At 38.3% G+C, this 10725-nt stretch overlaps 2 protein-coding genes across 2 annotated transcripts; both read left to right on the forward strand.

Moving 5' to 3' along the window:
- The first annotated feature begins 152 nt into the window (after positions 1 to 152).
- On the forward strand, positions 153 to 3579 carry LOC130178582 (cytochrome b-c1 complex subunit 10). Its single transcript, XM_056390945.1, has 3 exons — positions 153 to 276; positions 1029 to 1159; positions 3178 to 3579. The coding sequence occupies exons 1-2, from the start codon at positions 227 to 229 to the stop codon at positions 1147 to 1149; spliced, it is 171 nt and encodes a 56-aa protein (XP_056246920.1). The 5' UTR covers positions 153 to 226; the 3' UTR covers positions 1150 to 1159; positions 3178 to 3579.
- A 916-nt stretch (positions 3580 to 4495) lies between these two features.
- Positions 4496 to 10669, forward strand: mbd3a (methyl-CpG binding domain protein 3a). Its single transcript, XM_056390376.1, has 7 exons — positions 4496 to 4659; positions 5551 to 5716; positions 7260 to 7397; positions 7706 to 7796; positions 7893 to 8070; positions 9542 to 9697; positions 9816 to 10669. Exons 1-6 carry the CDS (start codon positions 4646 to 4648, stop codon positions 9690 to 9692), a joined length of 738 nt encoding a protein of 245 aa, XP_056246351.1. The 5' UTR covers positions 4496 to 4645; the 3' UTR covers positions 9693 to 9697; positions 9816 to 10669.
- The last annotated feature ends 56 nt before the right edge of the window (positions 10670 to 10725 follow it).

Raw genomic sequence — 10725 nt, forward strand, 5'->3', positions numbered from 1 at the left:
CAAGGCGCCCTTACAGACAGCACTTACCCATTAGGTAATAATGCCATGGATGGACTGTTATTCAGTTTTCTCCGGCTTTTATTGTTGTAAGGGACTTTTAGCTTTTGGATAGCCGGAAGTACTCTTGGCGCATGCGCAGAAGGTGTAGTCAGCAATCGAAAATCGGAAGTTCTTTTCAGTTTCTAAAGCGGCGGGTCCAGCGTTAGGAGGACTTATTTCAGCCAAAATGATCAGTAAAATGGTCGGTCAGAAGTATGTGGCCATAGCCAAGTCATGGTAAGATGTGTTTTTATATCGTATTAGTCGTAAAATCATAAAGAAGAAAGACATGGGCTGACAGAGTCTCAATGTGTCCTTGGCTAGCTGTTAGCTTAGCCGAGGTCATCGCTGTGGGGACAAACTGACTTCAGCTCACTGACAGCTAAACTCAGGCAAAATGGTTAAAAATACATTTTTGAAGTAATACAAAATCGTTACCTAGTAAAAGTGTGAATTTCATGCATCAATTCTGAAAGAATAGGTGTTTAATTTAACCAACTAGGTAACTGGTCTAATTTGAAGGGCTGTAACTCTTATTTTTATTATAGATTAGTCAGGTAGATAATTTGTCAATCAGTCATATCGTCTGCCAGAGTCTACTGTCAAAATGATGTTGATATAGAAACCCCTCACATTTGTATTTGTGGAACTATTTTAACACAATAAATAAACTGCCGACTATCAAGGTTAAAATTGCTTTTTGTGGTGCATTACACTTTGTAGCTTGGGTGTTTGATATTTATTGTACAAGGAATAATTTTCTAGCTGACAAATCAACTGAATCTTTACTCCACAAAACAACAACCTGCCTCTTTAACCTGACCTGTAGTATTTATTAATATTTGTGTGTTTTTTCCCTAAAATACTTCAGAATGTTACCAAAGTCAAAATTGTGTATTGTTTTTTTTTTCTCTGATCACTTTTATTGATTTCATTGTATTTTCACTTTGAATTCAAGAAAAATGTTAACAATGTTCTCTACTGCTCAGGATCCCAACTCTGGCTGTATGGGGCACAGCTGGAGGCGTAGCTCTGGTCCACTTCACAGACTGGCGATTGTTTTTGGATTATGTTCCTTACATCAGCGGCAAATTCAAAAAGGACGAGTAGTGGCACACAGGTAAGAGATAACTGCAGACATTGAGTAAAAGTGGCGGAGGTGGGAAGGCACTAGATGAATAAGGACAGTTAAAGCACTACCACTTTTTTTTGTTTGTTTTTATTTTTGGCTCAATAATCACAGTCAGGGTCAATATTTCTGCACCCACTGCATCTTTTAAAGCCAGAAACAAGAACCTGACACTGTCTGCTGTACATATCTAGTATGGGCCTGCTCAGTTCCAATCTCTACATCTAAATTTGGCTTTTGATTTACTGCTCTAACTGTTCAGTCGCATTTCTTGCATTTTGTATTATTGTCTGAATTCAATATGCTCTGTAGTTATCTGTTTCTATTAATCTAAACAAAAAAATCAGACAATCACAAAGCAAACAGATTTAAAAATGTTCACAAATTAGTTTAATATTATTACAGAATGGGTGTTTTAGGATATTTTAAGACCCTTTGCTCCAAATTCTCCATATTGATAAGATTACACATTCTTTTCCCACCTGTAGCAAATTCACAGTATTGTTCATGATTTTAAAAAAAGCACATACTAATCTGCCTGCAGCATTAAAGTCTACTGTGTAACTGTGTAAGGTAGTGCTACTACCCTTCACACTTGGTCCTCACAGGCATTAAAATCCCATGTGTCTTTTCACATATTACATGTTTGTTGGGCATAGAAGATCTTTTTTTTCCTGCCCACTATTGTTTCAGCACAGCAAAGAGAACAGATGCAAAATAACACACAAGAGCAGCACTCATGCACAAATAAATAATGGAAACAGAGGCAGACCTACATCCAGGGACCACAGACAGCACTGGATGGAGATTTGCCCCTGTTTAAGTAATTAGTCCTGTTAACATGTATCGTGTGAGTGGTCACAGTCCAATATTATCTTATGCCTCAATCTGATGGAACTATATTAGTCCTTAAATTATTAAACACATATCACAGCCATATAGCTGAATTTTGACATCTTTCTTTATTTAAATGAACATACGCAATGTAGCTTACTCTGAAACAACTCAGAAACTGAATTTTTGTGTCGGGCAGTTGTGACTTCATGCACTTTCCCTGTTTACACATTTTGCTAGTTTAACAAGCCGAGAGTCAAAGAAAGTCATAATTTTAATCTTTCACTGTATGTTGCTTATGCCCTAAGTAGGAGAATAAACAGAGCAATTTTAATATTCTCGAACACATCTTTGAGTGTGATTGCTTTAACAATGTCAAGATGGAAATTGTGATGAGGGAATGTCAGATGTCCAAAAAAAGACGACTTGACAGATCAAATCGTCCTTTGAAGTTTATTCATGTTGGGTCTTTACCTGGTTGTGTGTAAACACTGACTGTTCTCAGCGTACTGACCTGCAGTGAACATTTCCAGGAGCTCATTATGCACCAGCCATGTGAAAAGGTGATGAGGAAAGATTCTTTAATCCGACAGAAAATGTTTTTTTTGTGAAAACTAAGTGCTACCTTGGACAATAAAAGATACATGTCATCACCTGGCTAATAAGTTTTTTTTTTTTTAAAGAATCATTGTGGTGGCAGCAAGATGATTGTGGAAAACTCCTCATCACCAGGGACTAGAAAACTGTCAGGACTGTGGAAATGACAAACGGAGTGAAATTCAGAGACAATAAGCTGGGCAGTTTAGAGGTGTCAGGAGACCAGAATCCAGGACAGTGGTCTATTTTAAGGCTGTACTCTATGTAGCAGCTTCTAATAAGAAAGAAATGCCTGAAAAGCCTTCAACCACTGGAAATGTGTAGCATTTAAACCTTTGGTTTCACCCACAAGTCTTGTATTAAGATGTTGGATGAGTTAGATTTGGGTAGTGTTTTCAGAATAAGGTCTAATTGCTGAACAAAAACATAAACATGTGCTTTTAAGTGAAATGCTCATACTCCCAACCATGTCACTCAAACTCAAACTTTCCTTCCAGTCTCGGTATTTGATTTGCCTGTTACAGCAAAACCTACATTTCTACTGTACAACATAATGACTCTTTGTTTTCTGCTGCCAGGTCAGTGCTGTTTTACTACACAAAGACTTGAATAATGAACAAGAACTGCTGCAGCCGATACCTTGCACTGTTGTCCACCTGAATGCCAGGCCACTGGAAAGCCTGTCGTCTTCATCCTGCAGCTCAGTCAACATTGAATTGTTCCCCATCAACATCCAATTGAAATGTACCAGGGTTTGGCATTTCAACTTCCCTCCACCAGTGAAAACATGAATGGAAGAAAAATGAAAACGGAGATGATATATGGACTTTTCTTTTCCTTTCCTGTTGGGTTGGGTTCAGATATTTATTTTAATCATCAGTCCCCTGTGTACCATGGATCAAAACAAATAAAAATCTGTCATTCATGTCATGCTGTAATTGTTTTGAAGAGAAGAAGTAAAGTATGTGAGATTTACCTCATGTTGTGGTTGTGTGTAATTATTGCACTTGCTTTGGGTTGATTGATGATTTTGTGCCGGGTGCAGACTCATGAGTGGAGTTTGGACTTGTTCTGTGTCACATCACTGACTGAAAGTCATAGTAATTGAATTGTGCCTCCACTGTGTTCATCTGGCATTTATGAGCCTAATCAGTCATGTTTTAATCATAATTTCAAAGGTATATTTAGAGAAAGATTGATTGACTAGGGATAAAAATCCAGTATTTTAGGTTTCAAACTATAAGCCTGTTTTACTCATGTGCTGACAGACAATAAGATTAACACTGTTACACAACCAGTCCAACCAATTGATTTGGAAGTGAGGTGCAGTTTCCAGTGTTGATGTCTGATAGTAGGGCTGCTTTTCTTGTATTTTGTATCTGCATAACAGGTATTTCTAGGTCTTTAAATCCCATACCTTTCCAAGTCGAACTGGAGTTATCTACGATCAAATACAATGTAAATTCACTGAATTTCCAGTCCACTGAAAGTATTAGCAGCAAAGTGCATACAAGTACAAGTATTTATTATGCAGAATAATAAATGGTTACGTTTACCTCTGAGCAGCATTTTTTTGTTGTAGCAGATCCTGGAGGTGCTATGTCAAAGTACTTATACCACTATTTACTTTTATGTAGTAGTTTGAAGTACAGCTTTATCTAAAGTAATCACAACTTAAATGTAAAATATTAACGCACTGGTTTATTTACCAATAGTACAATATTTCCCCTCAAATGTACAGTATAGTGGATTATGATTACAAAGTTGCACAACATTGAAATGTCTAAGTAAGGTACTGCAAGGTTGCTATGAAATCATTTTCGGACTAGTTTACAAGAGTGCGGCGGATGGATTACAGTGCTTATTATGTTACGGGGTTGGCGGAGTGATCTACAGTTGTAAAGGTCCTGACGGGAGACAGACAGCGGGGATCGATAACAAACCGGACTCGGTGTAAATTCATGACTGAAGTAAGAAGCAGCGAGCTGGCTTCTTATTTCTATCGAGCCAGTAATCAGAGGCAAGCAAATCAAGACAACCGGGACCATGGAAAGAAAGAGGTGGGAGTTTTAAATGTGTAGTCGAAGGAGATGTTAAAATGAAAGTTTCTCTGCAGGAAATGCACGCACGCATGCATACATAGAGACATGCGTTTTGTAGTTGAGAAACACTCAGCAGCAAATGAACAGGTTTAGGTTATTTATTTACACTTTGTATTACAGAAGGTAAACGTAGGGTCGAGAGAGTTTTTGGTTTCGTGATGTTAGGAAACTTTAAGCAACAGTAATTGATAATGCTGGTCGCTGCTGGTACGTTGACGTTAACGACGCTGCTAGCTTGATTAGCTAGCTAAGTTTCATTGTTTACACACGCTTGACTTGCGGTGCGATGGGCCCCGGCACACTTAGGCCAGTTATATGAAAAATAAGGGTACAAAAATCACGGCTACGTCAAAGGGACCTTGTTAAAACTTGGAGGCGAAGAATAAGCTGCTTCACGAGTAGCTCACCGCCGATTTATCTGCTTGCAAGTCCCTTAAATAGTTATACGTCACTCCGAGCTCACAGCTTGAAGAGGCAGCCAGCCTTAATGTTTTTCAACTACAAAACTGTATCAGTTTATAAATCCACCTTAAAGCATCCACACAGGTGTTTTTCACTTTAGCTGATGACACCTCTTTCAGAGTGGGTGAAATGTGCTTGATTGACACCTCCTGAGTCCTTGTCATTGCACCTGTCAGGCAGGTAACAACAACCTTTTGATCCTTTTTAAAGTTCTATACAATTAGGTGACCTCAGAAAACCAAGTGCAGCATCTGCCTGTGAAAAGGTCCAGTCATTCAGAATTAACTGAGAAGCCATGTGTGGGTGTTCAGGGCCATAATTGCTTTAATTCTTCAGTTGAAATGATCACTGGTCTTGTGATGATGAAGTTTCTGGTTTTCTTTCTAGTGCGCCCGTTAAGTGCATCCTCAACAAGCCCCAGATAGTCCGTGGTCTGGGCAGCAACCTTCACACAGATGTGAGTGCCAGCCACTCCCGGGGAGGACGGTTGCTCCTGGCCAAAGTGCAGCGCAGCAGACACAAGAATCTCTACAACATCAACCATCAAATCAGGGTGAGACTGTATTTGCTTTTGGTATTATGAGGCATGTTTAACTCCCCTAGACCTTTTCATGTAATTGTTTTACATAATTGTATGACAGTGGTTTTAATGATGCTTTTTTGAGAGTGATGAGTCTTCAATGTTAAAGTGAACCAGAGTGAACAGTGGAGCTATCTTTGACAGTAATGTCAGGCTTGATTCTTTGTGCATAGGTCTGTATCAGCGTTGTACATCTAGACAATGCATTTTTCCTAATCCAGACAAATTTCGGATTAATTAAATCCTGGACTGACTTGGCCATTCCAGGACACATCCACAGTTTTGTTTTGAACTCAGGAGAAGGCATTTGATATAAAGAATACAGCTAAAAAGCTCAGTTTAGATGTCATTAAATCATACAACCTTCTTCCACTTCAAAGTCTCCCATGTGCCTTCGGGCAAATAGTAGTTAAGATGTCATGAGACTTGTTCTTTTTTTTTTTCTTTCTTTTTTAAACAGTGGCTTTCTGTGCCAGTCAGCTATAAAGCTGCAAATGATAAGTCGCCATAGCGGCAGTTGTGTTGCACAGTTGCTTTGTCTGAAATTACTCTTCTTCACTCACTATGATCTACATAATAAACATTTAATAGATTAGTCTAGTAAATTTAGATTTCTGACTTAATTTAAAAGTAGAATTTTGACACTATATCTCGTGTACTTGGTAGAAAGTTAGGAGGGATTTTGGACACATCTACATATTAGCAGTGAGCAGTGGAACTCTGTAGCTATTGAAATGCACAAAATGTAATTTTCTGCTGCTGGAGATCTCTCAATGAAAACAATAACAAGAGACGGCTTGTTGACGTCGTGAAGTTGCATGAAAACATGGGAGTTGTCTTCATCACCATTACCGCCATTGCAGTCAGCTACCTCTGGTTAGGATTTCCTCAGTGTCAGTTTCAACTTAAAAATCAGTGTTTCTACGACTGCTGCTAACGTTTACTCTGTTTGTAACTCTGTTAACTTAAGATCCAGATGTGTGATGACTAAAATGTTTCTTCCGGTTAAAAATTACCAAGATCTGAAAAGTGTAATGTAAAAATGTGGCTTAAAACTGGATAAAAAGTCAATTTTGACCACTTCTGACAGACGACCACAATGTTGACACATGCGTAAAGGGGATATGACGCCATTGACAGGCGACCAAATGAAACGCACTGTTACCATGATTAAAATCATAGATTTCTCTACGTTTGAAAATTGCTAGAAACATTTGGGATAATGTAAGTACACAACTAAAGAAAATATAAAACACAGGTCTAGTTATTTTTAGACATTTTAACGTGGAAAAGTTACAAGAGTTGGCCCAGTCCACATTGTTGCCTTCCTTACTGGTAAACCTCTCCCACAGACATTGTTTTATGGTTAACCAGTGACTGTATTGCGAGGAATATTCAGTGCCTTGTAAAACTGATATAATCCTTAATACCATATTCTTATTTTATTATGATAGAAAAATGATAAAATATAATTATCAGAATTTTGGCCAATCAGTCATGTTTTTTTCTCTTAAAGGCCAAGCCTGACTTGAACACAACACTACCAGTTCGACAGACAGCGTCCATCTTCAAACAGCCAGTGACCAAGGTAACAAATCACCCCAACAACAAGGTGAAGACTGACCCGCAGAAGGCTGTGGACCAACCCAAACAAGTAAGTCAGAGGGCAGAAAACATGCTCATTTCAGTTCTTCTCTCTTTTTCATGCTTTTTTTGTTTGTTTTTAGCTTCGTCAGTAAACAGTACAAATCATTGCTGTTAATATTATAAAATTGCAAGTGAGTCAAAGGAAATTGCTGTACTTGCAAGTTGTGACTGGTGATTTGTCATGACTCGGTTGTGGCTTTTCCATTTTTTTTTAGATAGTATTAAAGGGTTAATTTGTCCTAGTACAGATATCCTAATGTGTTCAAAACTTAACAAGGGCTTTCTTGTTTTTTTTTGGTTTGCTTGAATCTTCAGCTGTTCTGGGAGAGGAAGTTGAGCGGGTTAAATGCATTTGATATTGCAGAGGAACTGGTGAAAACTATGGATCTTCCTAAAGGTTTACAGGGTAAGAGTAACCTAAAGACTTGACTAATATATACTATTCCAAGTGATAATTTTCAACAAGCTTGACCTGTGCCTCTGCTTTTTTAACTCTCCTTAGGTGTTGGCCCTGCCTGTTCAGATAAAACATTGCTTTCTTCCATCGCCAGTGCGCTGCACACCAGCCCCTCACCGGTCACTGGACAGCTCACCGCTGCAGTGGAGAAAAATCCTGGAGTCTGGCTCAACACAGCACAGCCTCTTTGCAAAGCCTTCGTAGTGACTGATGATGACATCAGGTAAGATGTTCACACATACAGCCCAGCTGTATGCACTTGCTGGTGGCTTCTTTTTAAGTAGATGTTTTTTGTCATTTATAGGGTTCTGGTTAAGGTGGCAATTCAAAATGTCAATGTGAATTAGTTCGGGGTAATGATGTTAAGTTACTGAACAAGTCAAATTGTTGTTATTGGTGTTACATGGAGTATACATGTGTCGTCTGCGTGAGAAAGAGCACCAAGTTTAAAATGTGCTAGGGTGAACAGTACTGTATTCTGGAGTACTGTATCACTACACTACTCTCGTTTTTTAGCTCTAGTAATGCTCTAGTATTGTGAAGAGGAAGTTGCTGTTTTCTACTTTTCATCTTTTCTGTTGACAATCCATGCTTTTAAAATGATCAATAGCCTCTCCTATTGTTTTGATGTTCTACCAACAGGTTTACCAGATGATGTACTATAAATGACACAAAAATACACAATACATACTGTTCAGTAGTTGGGTAAGGAGAGATGGTTCTTGAATGGCCACAATTGTGGGTCCAGTGCACCGGCAACAGGGGTCTAAATATTATTGCCAGACATACCCTGTATTTTTTTTTTAATGTATTGACACTAAAAACTAACTGACTTTTTTAATCTGATGGTGAATTGTTGTCATTTTGGACACTGAATCACTATTGCAATGAGGAGATCAAGAGTCCTTGTTTAAAACAGTCAATATGGGTCGCTCACAACTGAATGTCACAGCTAAGTAACCTTTCATCGTATACATAGGCTGATGTAGGAATGTCAAGATACCAGAAATTTGGTAGTCTGTACCAATCACAATAAAGAGTTTTTTTCCACAAGTTGCAGTGGACCTGTTGCCTCCCGTGCAATTCCACATGTTATTGTTTACTGTCCCTGTCTTCTTCTTCTCTTCAAGTCCAGCGTTAGACTAGAACGCTTCAGCAGAAGAGTCACATCTCCAGTAGCTTTGACATCTACAGTGTCTTCAATTCGAATGGTATTGTAGAAAAATAACTACAGACAGAATTTTGGCATCGACTTGGTACTGAAGTATCGGTTCTTGTGACATCCCTGGTCTGACTAAATGGGTGTCTGTGGCAGATGCTGATATATTACACACCCTAATGTACTGTACTGTTGTCATGTGTTGCTGCTTTGAACTTGTTAAGTTCAATGGGTGATGAGTGCCGAGACACTGCCAGGATTAGGGGAACTCTCGCTTCAGTCAATCGTGCCAAAACTGCTCAGGTTTAAATTTGCACTGCACAGTGCTTTGGTGGCCATCAGATAATATATTATTTCTAACAACAAAGTAAAGATTGTGCACAATAAATTAACACATTAAATTGCTACACACACATTACATTAGTTGTGAGGATGTTTAAAGTAAATACTGTTCATAATTATCAAGTCTTTGCCATGATAAGTTTGTTTTCGTTAGCACCAGCAGCAATTTTTTTTCCTTGTCTGTGTCTTCCAGGAAGCAGGAGGACCTGGTGCAGAATGTGAGGAGGCGGCTTGAGGAAGCCCTTATGGCTGACATGTTGGCTCATATAGAGGACACCACTGCAGAGGCAGCAGCCAGCAAAGTAGAGGAAAAGGTTGAGCAGGTGGACAAGGAGGAATTATAGCCAAGGTACACGGTAATGATTAGCGTATTGCTGCCATCATGTTGCCTTTGATTATCTTAAACTGTTATGCACTTAAGTAAACTCCTAAACATGTAACATCTCTCTGTCTCATCTCTCCCACAGGCTTGTTTGACATGAGGTTTACTGGTGAACTCCATTTTATTTTCAAATAATTGGATCCATGAAGATTTTTTTTTTTATACACTTTTAACAAATAGACCCTAAGTGCAGACATTCTGCAGATTTTGTTAACCTAAACAAAGACTTTGTTTCTTAAATTTAATTTTTTACATGTGACCATGTAATCCTGAAGGGTGCTTTGAGTTTTAATTTTCAGTTCATTTTTACCTCTACCAATGTATGATAGTTTTGGATGGTGCTCTAAACAATGCAGTGTTACACTCTGTTAACAGCTATTCAAGCTCAAAGTTAAAAACACAAACCTGATGTATGTGAATGAAAAGTGTGTGTGTCTGTCTGTGTGTCTGTCTATCTGTGTGTCTGTATGTGTGTGTGTGTGTGTGTGTGTGTTGTATCAGTTTGTGTTCAGAACCTCTAATGGTGTTTCTTTTTAACTGTTCAACAAGAACATGTTGCTCTTTTATATTTGAACTCTGGCACTGTAGGTAGTGTTGTGTAGTTTGCAGTATGTTTACATGCACACAGCACTCTTGTGGCTGTGAATAATCACATTTAGACTGATTCAAGGTTTACAGTTCAAAGTGGTGTTATTCTCACAATAATCTGAGTTTACATGGTTTTAAAGTTCGGGCCATGTCATTTGTATTAATAGAAGAATTGTCTGTATTGTTTTGCCAACTGCATTTGAAGAAAGAAAAAGAAAAGATGTATACCCTCAGAAAATACAAAAACAAATACAACACTGATGTACCTCATAACCTGATGTACTGTACCTCATTACAAGATTCATTATTTGTCTCTGTATCACTGTCAAATAAATGCAGCTCTTTTGTTAATGGTGTAGAGTGTGTCATTTATTTATTTATTTTTTGATCATTACCATTCATACACT

This window comes from Seriola aureovittata, chromosome 12, assembly GCF_021018895.1.
Source record: "Seriola aureovittata isolate HTS-2021-v1 ecotype China chromosome 12, ASM2101889v1, whole genome shotgun sequence".
NCBI classification, from domain to species: Eukaryota; Metazoa; Chordata; class Actinopteri; order Carangiformes; family Carangidae; genus Seriola; species Seriola aureovittata.